The sequence below is a fragment of the Misgurnus anguillicaudatus genome, chromosome 23 (genome assembly GCF_027580225.2).
Source record: "Misgurnus anguillicaudatus chromosome 23, ASM2758022v2, whole genome shotgun sequence".
NCBI classification, from domain to species: domain Eukaryota; kingdom Metazoa; phylum Chordata; class Actinopteri; order Cypriniformes; family Cobitidae; genus Misgurnus; species Misgurnus anguillicaudatus.
Window position 1 is genome coordinate 7,139,180 of NC_073359.2, and position 27,499 is coordinate 7,166,678.

A 27,499-nucleotide genomic window follows, 5' to 3' on the forward strand; every position below is an offset into this window, starting at 1 on the left:
GTATAAAAAAATAAGGAGGGTGGGGGAGGCAAATTTACTGGTCGCACATGTGCGACTGGATGTAAAATTCAGTCGCACACTCTCAAATTTTTGGTCACAAAATGCGACCATTTGGTCGCAATCTGGAGCCCTGGAACATGACCTGAGGTCTGTGTGCAAGTTTAAAACTGGTTGCTCAATGGGTTGAGCGCTGCATAAGCAGCATAAAAAGACATGGGTTTGAATCCAGGGACACACACTTGTGTGTAGCTTAAATGTACTATAAGTCCCTTTGGATAAAAGCGACAGCCAAATGCATAATACCATGCAGTTACTGATATAATAGAGTTAGGGAGATGTAAATGTTCCTGTAGCTCAGTAGTAGTAGAAGAGAGTCGTAGAGCAAAAGTTTGTGGGTTCGATACCAGGGAACACACAGAAGTCCTTTTCCCACACAGATTACAGATAATACATGGAAAATGCATCCAGGATCATTTGATTTTTCGTTCATTGACACTGCTAATGATTTTCCGTAATCTGTGCGTGCTTTCACACACATACCCTAAAAATCCCGTAAAGACACGTGATGTATTTAAAGTCCTGCACTTTTTTCCAGAGCGTCTAATGTTTGCTTATTATCCGTGATTTTATTCTCGAGATACCACGCGCATGCATGTTTGTTTATAACAAGATCATAACTGTGGGTTCACACCAGATGCGTGTTCAACGATATTCACGCGTAGATTACATACAAAGTCAATGCAAAAGACGCGATCAGACGCATCCTCGCGTGAGCGATGTGAATGACAGGATATGGGCGGCGCGTTTGCCGCAAAAACACACGCTTTTTGCCTCAAACGCGTCCTCACCCAAGTTGAAAAATACTCAACTCGAGCGAAAAATTTGCATGACAAAGTTAAATCCCGCTAGTACTCTAGAGCGAGTAACGTGATGCCCCGTGTTTGGTGTGTACGTAGCATAAGGAGCGCGTGATGCGCTGTACTGTCATGCTAGTAAATAATCACGTAGTCCAGTTTTCCGACATTTCTCGTGGTGAATGTTGATCTGCGTTTAAATCCCTGTGTCAAAGAGCTGAACCATAACTTTAGGTTGCAATGACACTCGCGTCCTCACTACGGCATTGTTTCTGCGTCTTGTTCACACACAATGCTTTTAGCGTGCATGTTACGGCAATGCTACTAGGTCCTCTTTTCGGGAGCGATCACAGAACTTTTACGGGACGTGACAGAAGCCTCTCTGCCAATTTTACTGGAATATTTTGGGACCAAAGTGCCGTGTGAATGAGGTTATACTGATCAAACGTATACCTTGTAATGCACGGCAAGTCCCTTCGGATAAAAGCATATGCCAAATGCATGCATGTTAATGTAGCTTGTAGTTTAGCCCAAAAGATTATGGGTTCAGTCCCAGGAAAGAAAGGTGCTAATAAAATGTATTTCGTGAATGCATTGAAATTGCTTATTGAGCTATAGGCCAGTGTTACTTTAAAGGGTAACCATATGCCTAGTGAAAATAGTTTTGCTTCATGCATTAAGCAGATAAACGCATCCAAAATCTTGTTTAAAAAGCTCACGACCGCATCATATCTTGCAGCCTACATCAAAACGTTCACTTTCAAAAACTGACCTGGGACAGTGGCCTTACGAACTACATTAACATAAACAATGTCATGTACGTTTTAGAGAAACTATTTCCATATGCTGATCTGAAATAAGCCTCGAGCACAGACGCGATGCTTTCATAACTAATGCTTTACGACCAAACTGATGCAATACATTTCATCTGTCAGTGTTGCCATTTTGCCAACATGTCAAACGCTGATGCACATACGCAACAAACTTTTAAAGGCAAAAAAAGGTTTCATACTTTGCGATGTTAGTTGACGTAATAAGACGGTAAGGTAAAAAAAACTATATAGTGCAAGTTGTACACTGTCACACGTCATACCCTTAAAACAAACTACGACAGAGCTTATCGTAATCATTTCTGCACACCTTTACTCAAGTTTACTACATAAAAGGGATTTTGTACAACAAATGACATGCACTCGATGACTATACGTGCTACATAGTGGACATTTGACAGTTTTAAGATAAAACACAGCCATGAAGTAACGTTACGCACGATCACAACTAAGCATTAAACTGCAACCAGGGAGGCGGGCTGAGTAGTATTTGGCCTCTTTGACAGCTAACTTAACTTACATGAGACTGGGCACGTGATTGAGTGTGTTGTAGTGCTTATAAAGAGTTTATAAAATTCATATTTTGCAGGTTATTATCGGGCCTGCTGGACTTTTACCTGAGGCGTCCTGAGCAGGTGCTGTCAGCTTCGCTCGCTTGGCGTTTGGCGGGCCAACCTCGAGCACATTTTCAGCCATGGCGATGGTCAAAGATTCACTCCTGGATGAATATTTAGGGAGGGGGGATATGAAGGATCCTTTCGTGAGAAAACAGATGTTACCTTACTTTCGAAAGATGTGGGGAGTGTGGGGCTGCTCGGCGGAGGATTTCTTCAAAAAAGCAGCAACAGCGCCCCGCGTCGCCACCACCATTCACCCCATGATAATCCAACACCCAACACCCACATTATCATCGTTTTATTACCGAGAGAAAACGCCTCCTTTCTGCGAATTCGACATAAAATCCGAATAAAATAAAAATATCCACAGGAATCCTCGCGCCCGTGCGTCGTTAGATTTGCATCGGCACGCGATCCATTTTCTGACGTCTGTTTTTTTCCGTGCAAAAATCGTTCGGATCCGCGTAGGAATGCACGTTTGCATAAAAATGAGATATTTTTGCAAAAAAGTCCCCTCGGCGCTGTCTGTCCTCCAAAAGCGTCCGGTAAACAATGACTGGTCGGAGCGAGATACGGACGCAAGCGCCGCTCTGAAGGGGAAATCAGATATACGAGGGTTTCGTGGCCGACGAACGCCGATTAATTCCAGGATTTTTCGCCCAAAATTCCTTCGCGGCGATCCAAATGTGTCATTTTTGGCCGAAATGTGTCGTCAAACCTCGTTTTGGGTGCACCGCGTCCAAAAATAAAAAATAGTGCCCTATCGAAATCCTGATTCCGAGCCGCGACAAGATGGCGGCTGTTGATTCCTTCGATACAAAAAGTTTTTTTCTTTTTCCAGATAGACGGAGCGAGGGGGGAGGGCAGCGAGCGCGCAATCACGCCCTACGTCAAACCTGCCGTGCACGCGACTTGCGGCCACTGGAGGCAGCAGACGATCACAAATATTATAAATTATACTTTTGATTATCGTTTTATTTAGCATAAAATCGTATAGTGCTAAAATCCTAACATTAAGTCAATAAAACAGTTATGAAGGTAATTTGTTTTTATACATTCTAAAAAGTTTGATCTTAAAGGGATACTTCACCCCAAAATGAAAATTCGGTCATCATTTACCCACCCTCAGTCACTTCCATAGTAGAAAAAAATGAATATTATGAAAGCGAATGGAGCTTATGAAGGGTTTATTCCTCCAAATATCTTCCTTCGTGTTCATCAGAACAAAAAAAAATTATACAGGTTTGTAACAACACGAGAGTGAGTAAATTATGACAGAATTTTTTTTTTTAATTTTTTTTTGGTGAACTATGCCTTTAAGACATTATTCTTAAGCACATTTAAATTAATAATGCAATAATAAACAAAATACTTGTTGGATACTTTACTACACTCTTAAAAATAAAGATGCTATGGGGTCTCCAACCTTTTTGTGAGCTATATAACAATCTGGAGGGCTACTTTTTGATATAGTCTCCTTAAAACTTTGTTTTATTTTTTCTATATTTTACTTGTTGATATGTTTTATCATTATTTACATACATAAAAAGCCAAGATAATATAAAAGACATGTAATTAATAAATATTACAATTGAAACTAATAATAGAATGTGCTTTGGTGGGCACCTCACAAACTCTGTGTGGGCAACCTGGTGCCCGCGGGCACCATGTTTGGAGACCACTGTGCTATACGATGCCATAGCAGAACCATTTTTGGCTATATGGTTCCAAAAAGAACCTTTAACATACAAACAACCACAAAAGGTTATTTATAGGTTATATAATCCTTTGAAGAACCCTTTATAGCACCTTTGTTTTAAAGGTGTACTGTACATGCATCACAATATCTTTTTCTACACATATAAAACACACACATACACACCACTTCCAATATCTTTTCATTGTTTCTCTACTGTCAAAATCTGGCACATGCACATGAATCATCAATTCTGAAAAATCAAAACAATACAAGATATGTACATACAAAGTGAGTGCACTGTGCAAACGTATACAGATTATGCTTTTTGCATGAATATATGGCTAATAAATCAATACCCGCTGTGTCTCATGCGCAGAACGATTGAAGAACATGTGCTGCTGAAAGAAAATAACATCCTGCCCACATTCCACAGATCGGACTTGCAGCTTCTGTCCACACTGCAAAAAATCTTTGGTACACGCGAACGTATATTCCCATATGGCACAAATGAAATAAAATGCAGCTTGAGGGTGTAAAGTCATATTTAAGAGCTTTTAGCACCAAAAAAAAATTAAATTTTGATTCTTAAAACATCTCGTTACCAATTCATTCGTGTTTTTATTTAAATACCCATATAAAGCTGTGCAATCTATTGGTGATATCAAGAAGTAAAAATAAACATCCATTATTCACCCTATTGTAATCCATCCACATGGAATTATTAAAGAAAAACTTCAAATAGATTTAGGGGTAACAATCATACAACAAATTTAGCTCATTCAATGTAAAATTAGGCACTTTTTAGGATTTAGGACTAATATAGGTGCTTGTTTCATTACACTTAGCTCATATGGGGACCCCATTTCCCTTTTCTAAATGTCATCAATTTTGATACTAGGCTCTGTGGCTGCACGCAGCCCCAATAAATACAAATGCATTTAATACAAAACCATATACATTTTGCACACGTAATTATAATTCAATACTGTCAGCATTGGTCATCTGTAGCCAATGGAGTGATACAATAACTCATAGGTGAGTGTGTTGGGTGAAAAGCAGTGCACCATGAAACAATTAGCAAGAAAAATCCCTTTTCCATCCCGAAAGTTCAATTTAAAGATACACAGTGTACTTTAAAAAAAAAAGGCTGGAATTATAATTCACATCATCAACGAGGAAAAAAATATATGTATGATATAACAACACAATATTGCAGGTGTTCTGAAAGTGGCACCCAAAAGGCAACAAAAAGGCACTGAATGTTTTCCGTAAATTGCTCCGTAAACAAAAGAAACCCCCCTTTCCTCCTCGAACCTCAGAGCTCAGCTTATTCTCAATGTAGAGGACACCAATCCACATGGTTTGGAGTAATAGAGGACCTGTTACATGCTTTCTCTACTGTCATTGAAATGTTAGACATATTGTGAGAGCAATTCTCCGTTTCAAAGTGGAGATAAAAAGCAAAGTAAAAGATGAGATTCTCACATCATCTTCTCCTAGCGCAAACCAGACAAACCTAGTCAAACACGGAGTGTGTTTTATTCTTAAGAAAATTGACAATCTAAATGTATTTAAGATATGATACAAAAGTATTGAAAAACGGCACAAGCGATTGCGTTATACCAAAACTGCTGTATTTTTCAAAAGTGCACTATTAGAGCAAAACCACCTTCTGTAGGTAATGGAGTGATCGGGTATCGATTGGGTGATCAATAACGACTACAGGCTCTGCTGGCATGATCACAGTAAAAAGTGATGAGCATTAGATATATGAAAAAAGTTGAGGCACCGAATGAAACCTATTTAAGAAGCACCGAATTTTTGGACATTTTAAGGCCACATTGGTTGGAGTTCATCAGCTCGTTCTTTTCTATATTGTAAGTGCTATTCTAATAGATTTTTGTACCACATTGGCTCCAAATGCGTATTTGTGCTTAGCAAAACACTAAATCGGTAAAGCGTAAAAAGTTTGGTTACATCACAGTTTCGTAAATACTATATGCCTTTAACCTCCAAATACAATGCGTTGCTGAACGAATGGAGAGCATGCAGATATTTTCTGCCCTTTCTTGTATGCGTTGCAAACAAACAAGGTTTCTTATCATTATAAAAGGTTAACGGTTTCCATTTTATTGATAAAATGCTACACTGTTTGCTGCGAGATAACTTTGATGTTAATATGGCCATTGTGGACAGAAGCGGCTGAGGCGTTTTTACTCGGATCCATTTCTCTTACTCTCTTTTTTTTAAGCAATGAAACGAACACTATATTCATTGTAATAGTTATAATACACATATCTGTATAAATCCTCATTAGCAACTGGCACTTTTTGATTTCTTGACTCAATAAGAGAATAAGAAATACTGAAACGAATATGGCAAAATACGTAAAATTGATGCATCCGCATCTTTTTGAAAAGCCATGCTGATATACACCTTTTTTAATTTGTTCATTTGGCTGATCTTGCACGCTTTACATATCTATCCTGAAGGCACTTTGCACTTTATAAAAAAACAAAACGGAAATGAGAACCCCATTTTCCACTCAATTCTGTGCTACACTGTGATCCACACAGCAGATTCTTACCAAATACATTTTTTCTATATTTTACGCATTTACCCAATACAGGTAAATAATGCTTCTCATTGGAGCTCCAACAGCTGTCAGCGCTTCAATATTACAGCCGGCTTGCTCTTGAGGAAGGAACGCTGGTCAGTCGAGGTGAGGACGAATTAGTTATCACTCCACTGCCCTGAGCTTTGTAAGCTCATCTGCTTCTTCCTCCTCTTCTTCTCCTCCTCCATGTAAAGGTGTTTCTGGTCTGGCTAATGGTGCGTACATTTGTGCTATTGATGGAGGTTGTGTACCACTTAGCGATGCTGCTTGATAAGGACTCTCAGGGACAGGAAAACTGTCCTTAGTGTCTTGGTGTAACTCCTTGTTAATTGGAGACGGGCCTAATACACGGCCCTGAGGCACATCGTGGCCACTGATAGAGGCAACAATGGGAGAGGTTTTTGGAGGATTTAGTGGTGCAGATGTTTCTGTTGTGTTGGACTCATCCACCTGACCTTGAAGTTCCAGGTTTTGCGTGGACCCCGTTCGGCTTTCGTTAAGTTTGGGGTACAGGTAAGTCCTCATCTGTCCTTTACCCTTCACGTTCACAGTGCCACGATAATCAAAAGCATAGTTCATTCTGCTGAGAACACAGTGGCTCTCTTCGCTAACCTGTATCCGGTACTCCATTCCCGTGCTGTCCATGCGGCTAGCGATGTTGACGGTGTCACCCCATATGTCGTAGAGAAGTTTGGTAGTGCCAATGACACCGGCAGTCAGGGGCCCATGGTTAAATCCGATTCGAAGCTTGAACTTGAACCCTAACATGTTTTTGTTAAAATCATCCACCACGCCCATCATTTCGAGGGCAAAGTCAAAGAGGGCACGCAGGTGGGCGTGCGGATGCGTCTGCTCTTGGCACTGTTGCCCATTTAGCCCTGATGCCGCCATGTAGGTAGCACCAATGGTTTTGATCTTCTCCACGTTGGAGAACGCAGGCTTCCGCAGCAGTTCATCAAAATCTCCGATAAGTTCATTAAGTACGCGATAACACTCTTTCCCACCCTCATAGCTTTCCTCATAAAACTCGCTGAAGTTGACGATGCTTGCGAAAATGACCCCGACATTGTCGTGATTCTTAGAGTAACTCTGTTTCACCTTCAGCTGCTCTGCGACGTGGATGGGGATGATGTTGCGTAGCAACCAGTCTGCTTGATCTCGCATGGTCTGGATTTTAATACGGTGCTTGTCAGCTTCCACATTTCCGTGGTAGTGCAGACGGTAGCTGACCTCGAATTCTCGATTAAGGAACCAAACCAGCAGCAGCAGGAGGATGAATGACAGCACGGCCTCTGGAACGAGCAGGTCAAGCGCTGTGGGTGGCAACTCCAACCCGCTTGACTGAGCCGCTTGACTGGAGTTACTTGTGTTCCTAGGTTCAAAAAGATTGGAGGTTTATCAGATTTTATCAAGCAGTGTTTTGATTTATACAAATTAATCATAACAATAGGAGAGCTGCTGTTCAGAGACCTAAAGATTATAAGTGACACTCTTAAGCGTAAAATGAAAATTGTCTTAAGATGTGAGAAACGTGCAACAACCGTCTACTAACAACCAAATCAACAGCGAAAGTTGTGTTGTTACAAAAAAGTGCCTACATTTTAATCTACCAGTGCGTACTTGGTATACAAATTAACGATGTATTTAACAATAATAATTTATGACTATTAAGAAACAAAGCAAAGTCTTAGGCTACGTTTACATGGAAATGATCTGAAAAGAAACCGCAAAAGTGGCGTTGGGTTATCACTTTTTATTCCACGTTTATACGAGCATTTTTGAGAGGGAAATCTGCGTGCATATGGTGACGCAAAAGTGTGTGATATTCAATGTAGTATGCACTCCACGTGGCTAGGTGGCATTGAGAAGCACTGACACACAACAACACCAAGTCTGTGTGCCTGCGTACAACCTTCTTTCTTTTTCTTTTTTCCGTTTGCCTCCGACGAATTGGCGTATCAACAGTTTCACTGAGGTAATTAATGCGTCTTCTCTGATCAGTATTACTAGCTGTGAATATTTCGTACAACTGCTGGAAAGACTTGTATATTTATCAGAGCTGCTATGGCAACTTGAAGGTCCGACGTATGGAAATAATCCGACATGTTTGTTGTTATTTTCCTGAACTTGCGCATGCCTGTGACGTAAAAGCGTACGCGACGAGAGCCACCGTGAGCAGACTTTTGCGTTTTTACGCTTTAGACGAGAACGCGACGGTAGATTGTTTTTAAGATTTCCACTCTGGAGGGTGGTTTCACTTTTTTGCGTTTTTAAGCCCCCAAAACGCCGTCGCCGTGTAAACGAAAGGCACATCCGATAAAATATTTTTACGTTTTCACCCTCGAGCGTTCTTGTGTAAACAGGCCCTTAAATAATGAAATTAAATGATTATGTGATTCAGATTGCAAGTGCTGTTTTTGTGGTAATGTTCCTATAACTCAACTGGAAAGTCATGCGTTTGATTCCCAAAGAAAATGTACTGCTAAAAATAATGCATGGATTGATTGCACTTTAACTCTTTTCTCGCCATTGACGAGTTAACTTCTCAATTAAGAGAAAACGCTTCCCTGTCAATGACAAGTTTTTCCGGCAATCTGTAATACCGCTATTATCCACCATATAACACCATACTATTATCCAACTAATTAAACCCGTAGGTATCCCCTTTGGTCAAAATGTAAATAATAAGATCTTGAGTATGCAATAACCGCTTCACTTCATTCCATTACAATAAGGAAAATTGGCATAAGCCTTCATATACCCAAATGTATTAACATGAATACATTTGGCAACATTTTTATTCAAAACAACATCTATTGCATTTACAGCACATATTTTTTTTATATGTGAAATATTATTTCCTAGGAATCAAACTCAAGATCTTAGTATATCGCTTAAGTTACAGAAATGCTCGTTTTAATTCAGCTAGCAAATGTCAGTTTAAAGTCTGCAATAGGGATATTTTTTAGACAGCATTCAAAGAAACACTCACCCAAAAGGCACAAAGCTGTCAGTGGTGCTAAAATGAAAAAAAAACAGATGTTATTATAAACCAGAATCTTTACTGTTACTGTAATATTTTGACAGTCCCCATACATGTCCACTGGTGCGTAATAAGCATAGATGAGTGGGCCGCTTTCAATCAAGTTAAAGGGGACATTTTACAAGACTTTTTTTAAGATGTCAAATAAATCTTTTGTGTCCCCAGAGTACGTATAGTGAAGTTTTTATTTAAAACACCATATAGATAATTTATTATAACATGTTAACATTGCCACTTTGTGGGTGTGAGCAAAAATGTGCTGTTTTAATGCCAATGAGCTGAGAAATGCAAACACTGATCACCATAATGGTGGTTTGTTGAAATTGTGCTGTTAAAAATTCTCTCTCTCTCTCTGCACTAAATGGCAGTGCCGTGGTTGGATAGTGCAGATTAAGGGGTATTATCCCCTTCTGACATCACAAGGGGAGCCAAATTTCAATGATCTATTTTTTCACATGCTTGCAGAGAATGGTTTACCAAAACTAAGTTACTGGGTTGATCTTTTTCACGTTTTCTAGGTTGGTAGAAGCACTGGGGACCCAATTATAACACTTAAACAGGGAAAAAGCCAGATTTTCCTGATATGTCCTCTTTAATAAAATGCAAACGAGAGATTATAAAAGTATTTAAACAAGGTAGACCATTGAAGTCAATCACAGATTTCTTCTGCACCAATGGACATATATGTGACGCTGCCTGTGAAAACTCCAGCTAAAGCAATTTTATTTGTTTTGTTTTCTACATAAAATCATCCTGTATAATGTAAAGAACACTCTGTGAAAATATAACCTTGATATCTTTAATACTGACTGAGTAAGGTTATGTCAAAGGTTGAAAACAATGTAAAATCAAACTTTGTAATCTCATCATTAGATTATGCGACTTGATTTCACAGACAGACATTCAACATATGAAGAGTTTGGTTCCAAAACTCGATAAACGCCATTTTTGAAAAAAATGAGTTACTGCCAAAATCAGTATTATATCAGGTCAGTATTTAAAAGTAAATAATAAATTTTACGCAAAATCCAATATCCACCGTGTTATTCTGTCATCTTTTCTCCCTTTTTTCCCAAAATGCGATAAACGCCACTCCTCCTTTTTTACAGAACGCAATAAATCCATTCCAGAAATTACAGCCCACCGTTCACGCAATGTAAACAAACAATGGCGGAGCGTTGAGTATACACAGAATCATGCTAACACATTGACCTCAGGGGATCTTACGAATAACTTTACATTATTTTACTCAAAGTCAACGAAAATCGAGCAGGACCAAAACATTTTAAAGCTGATCGCTTTGAAAAATGTTAAGCAACGACGTCAAGTATAACCGCTGCAATGACACTGATCTTAATATGACTAAGTAAGTGTTTTTTGATTAATGACATTAATGTTTATTTTTTTAGTCTGAGTACAACTGTTCAACTAAATGAATATAAAATGGCAAAGATGAATGCACATTTGTACATTGAATTAATAGATTTCTAGCATTTTAAAACAAAAACTGTCATGGATTTATTGCATTTCGTGGAAAAAATAATCCGTTTTTATAATAAATCTTTGAAAATCAAGTTATGGATTTGAATTTTTTATGTTTTTATATCCTAAAGATGCTATAAAAAAATTTTGTAACAGAAAATAGTGGTTTTCATCTTGTCACTTTCTTGGTATAGAAAACATGTTTTTACCGAAATTTGTCAAAATGGATTTATTGCATTTCGTGGAAAAAATAATTGTTTTTATAATAAATCTTTGAAAATCAAGTTATGGATTTGAATTTTTTATGTTTTTATAACCTAAAGATGCTATGTGAAAGTTTGTAACAGAAAATAGTGGTTTTCATCTTGTCACTTTCTTGGTATAAAAAACACGTTTTTACCGAAATTTGTCAAAATGGATTTATTGCGTTTTAGAACCAAACTCTTCATATAATGAACTAAAACTAAACTATGTTACAATTTATTAAACATTTAACACACATACCCTAAAATATTTATAATCTCACAAACTGTCTGAGCCTATGGCATTGCTAGATAACAGGCAAAAAAATGAGTATGTCTGACCTTGGCCTGATGGTGGCGCTGTAGAGCCGGGCAAGCAATGACAACCCGACTACGGTGGCCAGTGCAGAGCGCATCCAGAAACTCAGCTGGCAGAAATTACAGTACTGGATAATAGCAATAATAAGAGCACAGCACAGGAACATGGTCACCTGTAAAAAAAAATGTAAAGTACAATTTAAACAGTGGACCAATTTACAGTACAAACTACGGCTTAAAAAAAAAAAAAAAGTGCAACATCATGATTTTGTAGTAATAATTATCAAGTCCACACCACAGAATGTGTGACCTAGAGGTCTTCATGGGTTAGATCCGAAACCCGAGGTCCAACCAGAGACCCAAGCAGGTTTCACATGTGCCTCGGACACGGGTGGGGTATAAAATTAGCAGCCTTGGGTCTTGAGTAATTTAACATTAATGTGTTTTTGCCAAACAGACCAGATAAGACCCGAACTATCTCGCACGTGTGCATCAAGTCCTTTTCCAACCCCCGTCTGTTTGCCAAGAGCACTTGTGGCTGTGCATCATGTGGCTGGCGACAGATTAACTTTCATTGAGATAGACCTGTCAATCAATTTTAAATGCACACTGTAGCATTTCCTTGTTGTTGTCGTCAGATAACAAATGAAATAATGAAACGCCATGTCAAAGATCGAAAGCAATCATTAAAAATCAAACTTTGATGCTCGTTATCTCATCACAAGATTATGAGACTTAAAGGGGACATATCATGAAAATCGGACTTTTCCATCTTTAAGTGCTATAATTGTGTTCCCAGTGCTTCTATCAACCTAGAAAATGTGAAAAAGATCAACTAAGTAACTTGGTAAACCATTCTTTGCAAGCTTGTAAAAAGTAGCTAATTGGAATTTGGCTCCCTTTGTGATGTCAAAAGGGGATAATATCGCCCCTTAATCTGCCATTTAGTGCAGAGATCAACTCGTTTGCATTTTAAAGAACACACCCAAAAACGGCACATTTTTGCTCACACCTACAAAATTGTTGTAATAAATTATCTATCTGATATTGCGAGCAAGAACTTCACATATGTACTCTGGGGACACCATAGATTTATTTGACATCTTAAAAAGGTCTTGTGAAATGTCCCCTTTAAGCCTGGATTTCACAGAAGGGGTCACATTACAGGTCTTCATGGGTCCAAAGAAATGTACCCAACACGAAATGACCCAAACCCGACATGCATAAATCATTTATTTAATAAAGAAAGACCCGACCCGAGAAAAACACGACAAAATGAGACCAGGCAATTTTTTTAACCCAAATGTAAACGCTACTAACATGTGTGAAGTCAGCAGCCCGCATGCACCATAAAGAAACCCCGGTGGTCTTGCCAATTTGGCTGCTGACTTCACATACGTCGGTGCCGTTTACATTCGGGTCCAAAAAAATTGGACTCGGGTCTCATTTTGTCAGATTTTTCACAGGTCGGATCTTTTTTTATTAAAAATGATTCATGCACGCCGGTTAACAGTGATTCGGGTCATTTCGGGTTGGGTATATTGGGAAGACCTCTAATGTGACCCCCTCTGTGAAATCCAGGTTCAAGTCTCATAATCTTATAATAGTAGACGAGGGCTTAGTGTACTTATTTTTATGAAAACCTCAATTTCGACCCTTTTACATGCATGTCAAAATTAGACCGTGTGCATTCCGACTCAGCACGTGTCACAAGGTACGGTCACCTCTCTCACTCACCTGGATGGGCAGCTCCAAACAGCATGCCAGGTGCGAGAAGACGGACACAGCAGGAAGTGACACGAGCACGGCCCCGATCACATGACGTGGGAGCCAGCCAGACACGAGCTTCAGCAAAGACTGAATACAGCTTTGCACATTGTCCAGGCAAAAGGTCATACTGTAGGGAGAGATTTGAAGTTTTAAAAGAACAGGATGGTATGGCCCCTTATCTGCAATTCTCTTCCACAGTTTTGGACTCACCGGACAGACAGGATGAGAGCGATCAGCTCCAACAAGGCGGCCACGATCGCCAGACCGAGTGTGGTTGCGATGGGCGTCTCCATGGTAACAAGGGGATAAAGGAAACAGGCGATGGTCAAGGCGAGGAAAACGGCGCAGGACAGCAAAACATCAAGCAGGGAACTGAACACAGGGCTCGCGAACGTCTGCACTGGCAAGTGGTTCACCACCTGGGGAAACAAAACAAACCTTCATGATATTGCAGTACACCGAATAGTCAGAAGAGGTCAGTGTGGGACTGATTTGATTTTTCATTTACACTTAACCATTTGGCAGAAGGGACTTAACAGTGCATTCAAGCCATACATTTTCTCTAGGAATCAAACCGACGACCTTTGCACTACTAATGCAATACTTTACCAGCTGAGCTACAGGAACACATTATATCTTATATGAAAAAGATATCAAAATAGTTGTAAGGCTTATAAATGGGGATATATAAGTAATATAATTTAATTTCAACAGGTTTCTGTGAGGGTTTAGTTTAAGGGCAGGGGTATAGTAAATATTATTACAGTATCTATGTTAGGTCCTCACTAATGTAATTTCTGTGTTTGTGTTTTACCTCCTCCTGGTAGCTGGTGCGATATGCTGACTCCAGAGGTTTCTTCAGGAAGTTCAAGCTGAGCTTGTTAATGGGCGGCTTGAAGAAATAATCCTTCATCAGGCTGACACGGAGATTGAGAACGAAAAGAAATTAAAGAAAAGATTACGATCACTGAACTACATTTAAATATTTTCAGAAGTAATCATGAGGGACATTTAGATCAGGTCTCCACACCAGACAAAATAAAATATTTATGTAATTTACGTCATTTTCAGATCACGTCTAAAAATATAAATTTACTCGTATAACAGGCTTCTGGTTTATATGATGATAGAATAAATGAATGAATGAATAAATAAATGAGTAGACAATATAAATCAGTGGTCTCAAACTCCCGGCCCGCGGGCCATTTGCGGCCCGCCCTCTCTGAACCTCGCGTCAATCATATCATTGTCACCATTGATCACTTTCACTTATTCATATTTTTCCACATATAATAGAAAATTCATTAAAACTGAAATAACAAAGAATATAATGAAGTCAATACGACTGAAAACAATCCAAAATAAATCAAAATAGAAACACTTACTGGTGGTAATTTTTTTCTAATAGTTTATAAATCTATACAGGAATTAAATTTGTTAGTTTAGTGCAAGGTTTTAATAGGTCTTAGTTATTTAAGATAAGGTTAAGAAAATATTTACTTACTTTTATAAAATAATGTATTTTAAAAAGATAAAACCACTGCTTATAATAGAAAATAAACATGACATTTACATAAATATTGTACTTTTTTTAAGGTTAAAATAGCTTTGCGGCCCCCCGATGAAATGTCATTTTTAGAAATGGCCCCAAGCCAGTTTGAGTTTGAGACCCCTTATATAAATGAATAAACAATAAAATATAGAAATATAATAATGAATGATTAAATGAATAAACAATAATATAATGATAATAATGATAATAATGAAATTTATAATAATAAAAATAATATTGAATAATCAGATAAACAATTATATGGATAACTAATTATTATAAAATGATTATGTAAATAAATGATTTAAAATAAACTAAAAAACACAATAATAAAAACACATTTTGCACGTTAGGATCTAAGGTGGGATCTATCAGGGACCCAAACAATGCAGCACTTTGCAGTTCGGGCGGCCTGCCTAATCTGGGAAACCCTACCGCCTTAACTAGGTCGTCCCACAAAAAAATTGCTAAACAAAAGGACGTCAAGTGCATCTCGGAGAATAACGCGGACACGCTTCACACCGCGAGCGGGCACGCGCGCCACACGGCCAAATGAGAGAAAGACGTGGTCTGTCACTGTCTGGAGGATAACATGTAGCCAGTTGATAAAACATCTCGGAGAATAGAGCGGACGCGCTTCACACTGCAAGCGTGCACGCGCGCCACACGGCTGAAATGGTCCATTAACTGTCTGAAGGATAGCCAGTTGATATAAAGCGTGTCCGTGAGAACTGTAAGTGGACTTATGTTTTGGGTTTATTTAAGCCTGTTATTGTATTTGTCTAAAGTTCTTGCAAATTTAAAGTAAGTTGCTAAAAATGAAATTGATAATAATAAAAATAATATTAAATAATCAAATAAACAATTATATGGATAACTAATTATTATAAAATGATTATGTAAATAAATTATTAAAAATAAACTAAAAACAAAATAATAAAAACATTCTGCACGTGAGGATCTAAGGTGGGATCTATCAGGGACCCAAACAATGCAGCACTTTGCAGTTCGGGCGGCCCGCCTAAGCTGGGAAACCCTACCGCCTTAACTAGGTCGTCCCAAAAAAATTGCTGCACAAAAGGACGTCAAGTGCATATCGGAGAATAACATGGACGCGCTTCACACTGCGAGCGGGCACGCGCGCCACACGGCCAAATGAGAGAAATACATGGTCCGTCAATGTCTGGAGGATAACTAGTAGGCAGTTGATAAAACATCTCGGAGAATACCGCGGACGCGCTTCACACACGGCCGAAATGGACACGCGTTTATCTATCAACGTTTGCCAGACGTTGTACTAATCTGCTTTAGTGTTTATTAACCCTTTAGTTTCACTTCATCACGCAGCTATTTTCGTTAGAGGTATCTGTTAAAAACATTTAATTCATTAATAATCTAGTATGTGTTAATTTCTTGTCATAGTTTCTTCAAAATTAAATTTTAAAAATATTTTCATTCATCATGACGCGTACGCCCCACCCCTTTGATTGTCAAGCCCCCAGACCACACCACCTTAACTAACAAATTTTCTGCGGGAAACCCTGCAATGTATTGTAATTGTTACAAATGTATTAGTCCAGGGTCATGCGGCCCATGATATCCCACAATGCACTGGTGCCAAGATAAAAAAGTCTTAGAAGCTTCATTCACCTGTCTTCCTTTATCACTTCGACAAAATGTGCATCGCTTTTCTCCCTGAAGTTCTTGGAGCGTAGCGGGAGGATAGCCGAGTGGTCCATGCCAACGCCTTCTCCAGACAGACTTCCTACCCAGCTTCTGTCTTTCTCCTGGAGTCTGTCACACAGTGAAGACTGGCTCACCCTCACCCCCTCCTCGCACAAAGGGCTCAGTAGACCGTTTAGGGTTTTCGGGCCCGCAGGGAACTGAGAGAAAGAAAGCAGTCGTAAGCTTTAATTAAAGTTTGGTTTTGAATTTTTTTTGTGGAATTTTGTTAAAAAACAACCTATTTATATTATACTTGGGCACTCACGGAGGGATTTAAAATATTGTCTGAAGTCAAAAGGTCCATGTTTCTCTGTTTCTATGCTGTAATTTGGCTTTGTCAAGTTGGTGTGTGCCTGCTAGGATGTTCTTGGTGGTTTGAAGGTAGTTTTCATTGCCCATAAAAATCTCACCCCCAAATCAACACCCCCTTTGACCCCACTTAAACATAAGCCTAAGGGTTTTTTACCATGTGTCCACCACCATTAATGAGCTTTTCTTTAAAACTGCTTAAAAGTGGGCACACGTTGGGTTTCATAGTGCAGTTGGTGATACACAGTGTTATATACCTTGCTACTGTTGGCCCAATGTTCATCCTGGCACCCATTTCGAGTCGCCTCGTCTACAATTGAATTCCCACCAGCATCCACCGAGACACCACAAGAGATACATACAGACTGTGGAGAAACAGACAATATAACACAGATATTTAGATTTTGACATTTGTGTTTAATTTAAGGTATGTATGTATATGGGTGATTCTCACGAAACCATTGAAACACCACGGCACTGACGATTTTAGCTTTAAAATGTGTAATATAGTAACATTAAAAAGCATCAGAATTAACACAATACTGTGTTCTACCTTGCACAATGTGTGATTTCAACATAAGAATTTATAATTGTAAATTTTATCTCATTTTCTGCTGAAATTCTCATTACCGCAATGTGTCCGGTTGTGTTTAAACATGCATTATGTTGTATTTAATCAAATTAACACAAACATATTAGGAAAAAAAATAAAGGGATGTTTTGCTAGACTACTTTAGGTGACAGAAAAAATATTTACTGAATATTCATGTATAATAATAATGAAGAAAAATTAGGAAAATGATGTGTCCATGCCTGATGTTCTCATCCTCCGCAACACTTTTTGAGAACAGTTTAAGCACACATACAGAATTTTAATAAAGTTTGATTTTGAGTGACCAAGCACATGGACCAGTTACTTCAAGATGGCTACCAGGTAAGATCATTTTTTTACAGTTAATTTGAAATATTGTCTTGTCAGAATGCTTACACGACATTTTGATTATCATTACCGCAACAGATGCTTATTAAATGTTAATTTAATTAATAGAAGCATAATACTTTGATTTTAAATGCATGTGCAGAATCTCCAAATTATGTCCTTTCAGGTTTGTCATGTCATTTTGAAAATATGTCAGTGTTGATGTTTTCTGACTGTTGCGGTAATGAGATTTTTTAGGACTAATTTTTTTAATTATGTTACAAAAAGTGTTAAATGATAAGTAAAAGTTTTTAAATTATATTCCCATTTACTCCAGACTTTGTTTTTCAATGTCTGGTGGGAAAAAAAGTAAATTTAAGCAATTTTTACATTTTCATGCTTGACATTTTTAAAACCAAGTTTTCGTGAGAATCACCCATGTGTATGTGCAAGAGCCAGGTATACCTTGTTATGCGAGAGATGTTCAGTGATGGCGGAGTGTGTTAGATCTGGAGTGTGCGTGTGGGAGGATGGACTCAATATTTCGCCCAAGTTTAGACCAAAACTGACCTGGGAACAGCCACACTGCGAGCCCATTTTTCGACCAGAGATCAGATACGTCTTCAAACCTACAAAACAAGACACATTTTTTAATCCGCTCTTTACACTCTTGACTCTTTCAAGGCCATTGACAAGTTATTTCATCAATTAAGAGAAAACGCTTCCCTGCCAAATTTTTACTACAATCTATATTTCCACTATTATCCACTAGGTGGCGCTCTTACCCAACTTATAATACACTTAAGCATCCACTGATTTAAAAACAGTAAAACTCAGTTTTATATCATTGTTCTGAATCTGATCTCTACACAAATGCAGTTATCTCAGCCTTTTGCTCAAAATTTTGTATTTTTGTGTAATTTTTAGAAGGATCTCTTGACATAAATGCAATATAATATACAAAACTATATTAACAGGGGTGTATAAAGACCTTTCATAATGCACCGTTATGTTTTTATTACCTTAGAATGAGATGTTTCTATTTACATACAGCGAGGGTCCCCTTACATGGAAGTCGCCATTTTGTGCCGCCATGTTTCTACAGAAGCCCTTAATGGACAAACTTTTTTTACTAAGTTGTCTTCGACGATGACATGTTTGTCCGGTGGCGGCTAATGTAGCTCCTCTATGGACTGAGCCGTTGGTTGCCATGCGCAACCTCACCACTAGATGCTGCAAAAATTGACACACTGCACCTTTAAGAGGTGATAAAAGCAGAACAAATTAAGGTAGGATGAAACTTTTTTTTTTATTTCGTTTTGTTTGTTTTATTAAAGCAAAGGGTCTGCTCTTTAATTTGATATATTGTATGTTTATATATTCATAGAGGAAAATTTTTAGGAATTTATTAAACTTTTGTAAAAATCATAAAATGCTGCCACTGGCTGGCAATTTTTTTTAAAGGTGCCAAAGAATGCATTGAAATAATCTGTTCATTTGTTCTTTGATACTTACATAGAACTATGTAAGTTTAATAAGTTTAAAAATGATCCAGAAACGTTGAATGAAAAGGCATATTTTTGGCATATTTGGAAGGGTCATGAATAATAATTTTGAGCTCTGCTCTGATTGGCTCCGCTCTGCTCTGAGGCTCATGTCAGTAGCTCACATTAGTAAACAGACCTGGATCAGACAAAAATACATTTTTTGAGGAACAACTAATTGTTTGGAGATTGTAAATTGACGTTTCTGAGTGGTAAGTTTGTGTTTTTTTTCAGTATGGACCTGCAAAACGTAACTGTAACATCAATAGTGGAACTTTAGCCTAAATACTAGCATATAGCATTAATTAGCATATAGCACTAACTCAGTCGTTACAACTTTGTCAGTCGTTTTTAGCATTGTACTAACAACACTGTACTTAATTTAATGTATAATTTAACGTCACAGTCGATGTTATGTTGAGATTGGCCTGTTTCCCAGCAGTCTTTTGTATGCATGAGATTAACATAAAATAAAATAATATATATAAATAATTCAACGGCCTGGATTCAATTATTCCGCTTATACTACGGTTATACCACACCTCAAGACATCAATCACGTGATATATTTAAAGGGATTTGTCCGGTTTTTGTACTTAAATCGCTACTGTGAGTAGGACTATTTCTTCCGCGTTTCATCCAACGGCTCTTTGGCTTGTTCCAAAACGGCATTTTGGAACAAGCAAAATCCTTATCCGTTTATATGTGTATATATATATATGTGTGTGTATATATGTTTATATTTACATTTATATATTTATTAGGGCTGTCAATAGATTAAAATATTTAATCGCGATTAATCGCATGATTTCATGAGTTAACTCGTGATTAATCGCAAATTAATCGCACATTTTTATCCGTTCTAAATTTACCTAAATGTAACACTTTTCAAGTTTTTAATGCTCTAATCAGCATGGATTTGTATAATATATATGCTATATGCAAATGTAAGTCTGCACCAGCCTGTTTACATTTTCAACAGAACCATCAGCCATAGTTTTATATATGATTTTCCCTTAAGAAGTCCTTGTTCTTTCTCCATTTCTGTTTGCTGCTGCATCATTTGTGACCTGTGCTGGCAAATGGAGTTGGGATGAGCAAATTTAAAAAAATGTGTCATTTATATTTTAACATTCTCTATTAAAAAACTTCAAAACAATTGGAACAATTGTTGGAATCTGACAAAGCATGACATAACTATACTTGTTTACGCAGAGCAAAACAATATCAATGTGTGTTACATATATGTTTTTCTTTTATTGTTTAATTTTGACATTGAGACAGACCACTTTAAGATACTGTAGGCAAAATCAAGGGTTTGATATAATGTTACACTTTTACTCAACAGTTAACCAAACATTCACTGATATAACAGATTATAGGTCATACCTGTGTGAATTCTTGTCAAAACAGATATTTTTAAAACTGTAATTTTGTGTAAGATGTTTATTTATATCTGGGTCGCGCACTCGCGTGTTTGTGTGCATGCGCTTCAGACGTCTGCGTCAGACATCGCTTTTGAGCCTTGTCACTCTTAATAACTCTTTTAACATCAATCAGGTCCCGAACTTTATCTCTCTTAATAATTATTTTAACATCAAGAAAGTCCTGCAGTCTATTTTCTATAATTTCTGAGTGCTTTAAAAACGAAACTAAAAAGTGAAAGAAGACGCATCTTTGCTTTATATGGATTTGGAACGGTACACCTCACAGAAAACGTGCAGATAAAGATCATTTTAGATGTTTAATGACCATTTAGAGCATTGGATTCGCTAGACGAGAGCTTAATGTTGTTATTTTAATGAAAAGCTCCGCCTCAGCGCCGGTCACTTGCTGCTTCTCAATTCATCCAGCTGTGGGACAAACAGAAATTGCGTGTTGCATTAATCGCGCGTTAATAAAATTAGTGCCGTTAAAATGAATTTGCGTTAACGCGTTATTAACGCGTTTATTTTGACAGCCCTAATATTTATATATATATATATATTTATATATGTGTGTGTATGTATATATATATATATATATATATATGTATGTATAATATACACACATACATATACATATATATGTATATACAAGGGTTTTCTCCCAAGGGTTTTTCCCTCCTAGGACTTTTTTTTTATTTCCTCGGCTACAAAGCCCTGTTTTTCTCCCAGGTTTTTTTTTGCTTAACTTAGCTTCCTCTTCTAAACGTTACATTAGTAATACGCTCGCTTATAATGTTGAGTCATAGCCGCAGCAAATTTAACTGCTTATGCTATCGTGTATTATGTTGTGCTATCTGTCACTATTCTGTGCTTTTTACTGTTTCTATTAATGTAAAGCTGCTTTGAAACAATTAACTATTGTGAAAAGCGCTATATAAATAAAATTGAATTGAATTGAATTAAAAGCTGGCAATGGAGGCTTGAGCCGTTGATAGCATTCTAATGCAGTTATTAATGACGTTATTAGAAACAGAGCAACACAGACACAGAAAGGGAACGAAAGAAAGAGAGGGCGAGTGAGAGAGAGAGATTGTGTGAACGAGTCTAGCTGTTATTGCCTGGGAAAATCATCTGTCATGTTGTTTTTGTTAGTCCATTATTACAGTTAACTATGCGATGTGATACGGAACTGTAATGCAGTCAAGAGAGCAGCCTGGAACTACGTTCACTGTGCGTTTGCCAGAAAATAATTGCACACCTCAAAACTTTCATCACCCAATCAGATTCAAGCATTCAACGGATCCGTAGTATAAAGTTTTTTTATTCTATGGCACCTTTTAAAATGCTGGCAGGGAAAGAGTTAAAAGCATAGGGGCCTCAAAAAGTTACAAAAACAAAATGTTTGCAAATATCAAAGAAAATGGCATCTGTAAAAAACTGTTATAGATCTTTTATTAAAACTGACTTCATTTTTTCTAAGCCGTTTTTAAAATGACTAAGCAACCATGGTGTCATGGTAAGTCCTAGCATCACAGGTAAAGTTTATCATCTATGGACTTTCCACTAACATCTGACAACCAAAAAGTGTCCAACATAAATTTTCTATTATATAACACTATATATTATTAAATATCCAGCAAACCATAATTTGTGGTGGTCTTGATTAATCTCGGTCCAATTCCAGTTTTCCATAAAAGATCCAAAAGTCCTTATCAAGAAGCACACTTCATAATAACGCAGGAGTTGTTTAAGGGCACCTGAGCAAAGTTGTGTCACTACTGATGTTTACACAACACGGATTTCCAAGTGTGAGGATGAGCGCTTGTGTTGTGCCAACAAACACACACAAACACACACACACACGCCTTAAATGGACTCGAGGAAAATCTTTGTAGTGCCAATACTGGCAAAAACAAACAAAAAGCGATTACGGCAGGCCAGTATCAGCCTGTTCAAACACACGGCTTGCAAACCAACCGTGTTACGCTCACCTATAATCTCCTAAACACACATGGGCTAAGTGTCAGTGTTAACACTACTGAAGGGCAATGCCTTCCCATATTTTAGCCTACAGGATGTTCATCGAGCAACAGTCATGAGAGATATATCTGAAAGTAAACAGGTCATAACGTCTGATCGTAACTCATCTGAGCTGTGAATAACAAATCATCGTAAAGTCATTTCTAACCAATAAGCTCTACCTTTGCGAACAAAGTATCTACGGATGATAAACTGATGATTGTCAATAGTCATTAGGCTGATTGCGCTTATCAATGAAATTATTAAAAACTACACATAAATAGTGACACTACAAAATAAATTCACCTAAATGCATATGGGGGTGGTGCTTTAAATTGTATTAAACATGTAAATGTACATTTTTTTATCCCAAGGGAAGCTCTTTTTTACTTGTAGTGCCAACTGTCTACCATAAAGTACAGCATGTTATCAGCTGATCACTGAAATATATCAAACTTTATTTATTTTAAATAACCTATTTATTATTTAAAAAATAACATATTTTTGTCAACTTTATTAACAATTGTAACATATCTCTAGTGCATACATGAGCAGTGGGTTAGAATATATACTACAGAGGGGTTGTCGTATCAAGACACAATTTTATGATTTTGTTTTGTCCCAATTAGTGTTGTCAACAGTACTTGGTCTTTGGTACCAACATTTACCGTATATACCCAAATATAAGATGATCCTAAATATGAGACGACCCTGAATATAAGACGACCCCCCATTTTCCAGACTTATTTTTGGGGAAAAAAGAGATTTTGTGGGGAAAAAACTGGTTTTCAACAGAAAATAATTTTATTTAAAAATTCTAGTGATACAGTATGTGGGTGATTCTCACGAAACTATTCAAACACCACGGCACTAATGATTTTAGCTTTAAAATGTGTAATATAGTAACATTAAAAAGCATCAGAATTAACACAATACTGTGTTCTACCTTGCACAATCTGTGATTTCAACATAAGAATTTATAATTGTAAATTTTATCTAATTTTCTGCTGAAATTCTCATTACCGCAATGTGTCCGGCTGTGTTTGAACATGCGTTATGTTGTAATTTAATCAAATTAACACAAAAATATTAAGAAAAAAAATAAATGGATGTTTTGCTAGACTACTTTAGATGACAGAAAAAATATTTACTGAATATTCATGTATAATAATAATAATTATGTGTCCATGTTCTCATCCTCCACAACACTTTTTGAGAACAGTTTAAGCACACATACAGAATTTTAATAAAGTTTGATTTTGAATGACCAAGCACATGGACCAGTTACTTCAAGATGGCTACCAGGTAAGATCATTTTTTTACAGTTAATTTGAAATATTGTCTTGTCAGAATGCTTACACGACATTTTGATTATCATTACCGCAACAGATGCTTATTAAATGTTAATTTAATTAATAGAAGCATAATACTTTGATTTTAAATGCATGTGCAGAATCTCCAAATTATGTTCTTTCAGGTTTGTCATGTCATTTTGAAAATATGTCAGTGTTGATGTTTTCTGACTGTTGCGGTAATGAGATTTTTTAGGACTAATTTTTTTAATTATGTTACAAAAAGTGTTAAATGATAAGTAAAAGTTTTTAAATTAATGTTCCCATTTACTCCAGACTTTGTTTTTCAATGTCTGGTGGGAAAAAAGTAAATTTAAGCAATTTTTACAAGTTTTCGTGAGAATCACCCATGTAGGATTGTGGCCAAAACTGGTACTGCAATCACAAAACTTGTGGCTAAAACTGGTACTGCAATCACACAACTGGTGGCCAATACACAAAATGACAACATAAACATCAGTTGAAGGCTGCAACTCCACTTTTTAAATGACAATATCCTGGCCGGACCACTGTTGTCAGTGATATAAGTATTTGAAATGAAAATGATTTCTTAATGTCTAGTGACATATCAGGGCCATTTTACGATTCATTGATATTAATTTCTTACATACTGTTCATTTAAATATTTGGATTAATTTGTCACAAAATAAAGTGCACTCTGTCAATGAATGAGTACTGTGAAGATAGATAGAAAATAACCATCTGCTTTAAATCAAACACATCTAACCTAACGTGTTGGCGCCCTCTATTGTTTCCCCATGATTTTGTTTATATCGCGAATATAAGACGACCCCCCCATAATTTTCAGTCTATTTTTAGTACAAAAACCTCATCTTATATTCGGGTATATACGGTAATCACCCTTATGTACAACCAGTTGTCTTACCGAAGTTTATTGTGTTTGTCTTTTAACGCTTTCCCCGCCATTGAAGAGTTAACTTGTAAATTAAGAAAAAACGCTTCCCTGCCAATGAAGAGTTTTTCCGACAATCCGTATTTCTGCTATTATCCACCAGGTGGCGCTCTTTCCCAGTTCAAACAACCCAGAAGTATCCCCTTAGGTCAAACAGTTCAAACTCCGTGTACGTTTTCATCGCTCTGAATCTGATCTCTATCAAAATACGAAATTATCGCAGCTTTTTGCTCTAAAAGGTTTTTATTTAATATATTGTATGTTTATATATTTAAACATTTTCTGGCAGGCATTAAACTTAAAATTATAAGAAATGCTGGTGCTGGCTGGCAACTTTTTTTTTATCCTGGAGGGGAAGAGTTAAAACAGCCGACTGAAGCAATCCCAGCAAACAAATACAGACAACAGCTGCTAAAACCTTTCAGCAATATATTTTATACTTGACTATACTGCCCTACAAAGCCAAAGCTATGCATTTGGTCAAAATTGAGATAAGGGTTGAAATGGGCTTTGTAAGATCTGTTATGTCTTGTGACAAAGTCTCCTGGTTATTAAATTTTGTCCCATTTCAGAGAAACATGTGTGCCAAAATAGCAGTAACATGTTTGACTGGTTGGTGTAAAAAAACTTTAAGGGCATTTTTCTCAGTTTCAGTTTTTGCATAAGTACTTGCCTTTGTAGGGCAGTATAAATGTACAGTAAAATACAGAATGGGAATGTTTTTATATTATTATTTTATACTGATATTTAACTTTATTAATAATAAAGTAATTTGTTGTATAATTAGCATGTTTTTGTGTTTTGCATCGAATCGTGAATTTTTCCTGGTATCTTTGTATCAACTACTGAAATTTTGGTAGTGACAACACTAGTCACAATACTGCTGTACTGTAACCAGAAAAGGACATATCATTCATAAACTTCAAGCGTATGTACATGTACAATCATCCATTTGGTTTTACAGTGCATTGCAAGGTAGGTACACATTTTATCAGTATGGGAGCAAACCCACGACCTTTTGTGCTGCTAACGCAATGCTTTACCAACTGAGCTAGATTTTGTATCACCTTTGTGCCTACAGATACAGATTAATAAAAAACCACCCAAGCCAAAGTCCAGTGCAGAAATAATGACCATCTAGGTCAGAACCTGTCTGAACTGGATGGCCATGTGGGCCCAGTTCTCCCAGGAGACCAGGACTTAAGGAAGTCATAAATAGTCTTTGACCTCTCTAACATGGGAACTGAATGCAGGCTGGGATCGGGGGATATTCTCGCAGCGCACACAACCCTGGAGGCAATGCCTTCTTCCATTTAACTGAAGTAAAATTATTTAACAAGGCTGAGAATCCCAGGCTGGGATTATATCATGAGGTCGTCTGAACCAGATTCTTCACTGGATTTAGAAATAAACAGCCTAATTTATATATAGCTGAACGGAGTACAGTTGTTAACATCTGAATTTTACTTTTTTACTAAAACGAAAGGATAACATTAAACATTACATTGAATCACAAGCTGGGTTTTTATCCAAACGTGAACAAAAACTTATCAAAATTAGCAAAAAAGGAAAAAAGGGGTGCAAATTTTTGATGCAGCAAACGCATTACAACGACGTTGAGCCCCATATTTGGAAAAGACAACATCAGCTGATACAGCTAGACAATCAGTCACATAAGTTTAATGTTTACTACGTCAGAATTTAAATGCGTTTCCATCTCCCATTATTCGCATTTACTCCTTATCACAGTTCAAAAACCACCTCAGGCGAGCGTAAAACTTTTTTTCGATTCAAGGGATTTTTATTCAAAATTTGGCGTTTCCATCACTCGTTTTTGATGCGATACTTGTGCGCATAAAATCAGCGTTATGGAAACTAAGTTACAGACAATAGTACCTGTTGTTTCATATGAGTGCAGTTGGGAACGTCATGAAATTAACTATGAACGTTAGGAAATTGACTTCTGATACCAAGTCAAATTTGTCAACTTTAAATTTTTGGCGCTCTTATGGTGCGTTTACACAAACCGCGTTTCAGGCATCAAAATCGCGTCTACCGCACCTAGTTTGCTTGAACAGTTTGAATGCATTCATGCGTATAGAGCGTAGTAGACGCGCAGGAAAAAAATTTTCAACTCGCGTCAAACACAAAATGCACAAAAAGGACCATTCGCGCGTACCGCGCACAACGCTCAATTAGCGCCTTTCGCGCGAGCTAGACGCGCGAATGAGGCGAAAACGCGCCAAACGCCTCATCCACGCCGCGGGA

General features: G+C 37.4%; 2 protein-coding genes across 11 annotated transcripts in view; both read right to left on the bottom strand.

Moving 5' to 3' along the window:
• Positions 1–3,136, bottom strand: part of crebbpa (CREB binding protein a) — a 53,495-nt gene extending 50,359 nt beyond the window's left edge. For 7 of the 10 annotated variants that reach the window (XM_073862381.1, XM_073862375.1, XM_073862378.1 and 4 more), the window contains exon 1: positions 2,302–3,135. In XM_073862381.1, the coding sequence (XP_073718482.1) occupies positions 2,302–2,380 (79 nt within the window). In that variant the 5' untranslated portion in view covers positions 2,381–3,135. Of the gene's footprint in view, positions 1–2,301 lie in introns of all 10 variants that reach the window. The other 3 variants (XM_073862377.1, XM_073862372.1, XM_073862380.1) reach the window with 2 other exon arrangements.
• A 1,050-nt stretch (positions 3,137–4,186) lies between these two features.
• adcy9 (adenylate cyclase 9) overlaps positions 4,187–27,499 on the bottom strand; it is a 45,498-nt gene continuing 22,185 nt past the window's right edge. Inside the window, exons 2-10 of the mRNA XM_055217263.2 lie at positions 18,443–18,606; positions 17,316–17,423; positions 16,675–16,907; positions 14,287–14,389; positions 13,683–13,891; positions 13,440–13,599; positions 11,727–11,875; positions 9,610–9,636; positions 4,187–7,989 (exon numbers count right to left, since the gene is read on the bottom strand). Coding sequence (XP_055073238.2) covers positions 6,741–7,989; positions 9,610–9,636; positions 11,727–11,875; positions 13,440–13,599; positions 13,683–13,891; positions 14,287–14,389; positions 16,675–16,907; positions 17,316–17,423; positions 18,443–18,606 — 2,402 coding nt within the window. The 3' untranslated portion in view covers positions 4,187–6,740. The remainder of the gene's footprint in view (positions 7,990–9,609; positions 9,637–11,726; positions 11,876–13,439; positions 13,600–13,682; positions 13,892–14,286; positions 14,390–16,674; positions 16,908–17,315; positions 17,424–18,442; positions 18,607–27,499) is intronic.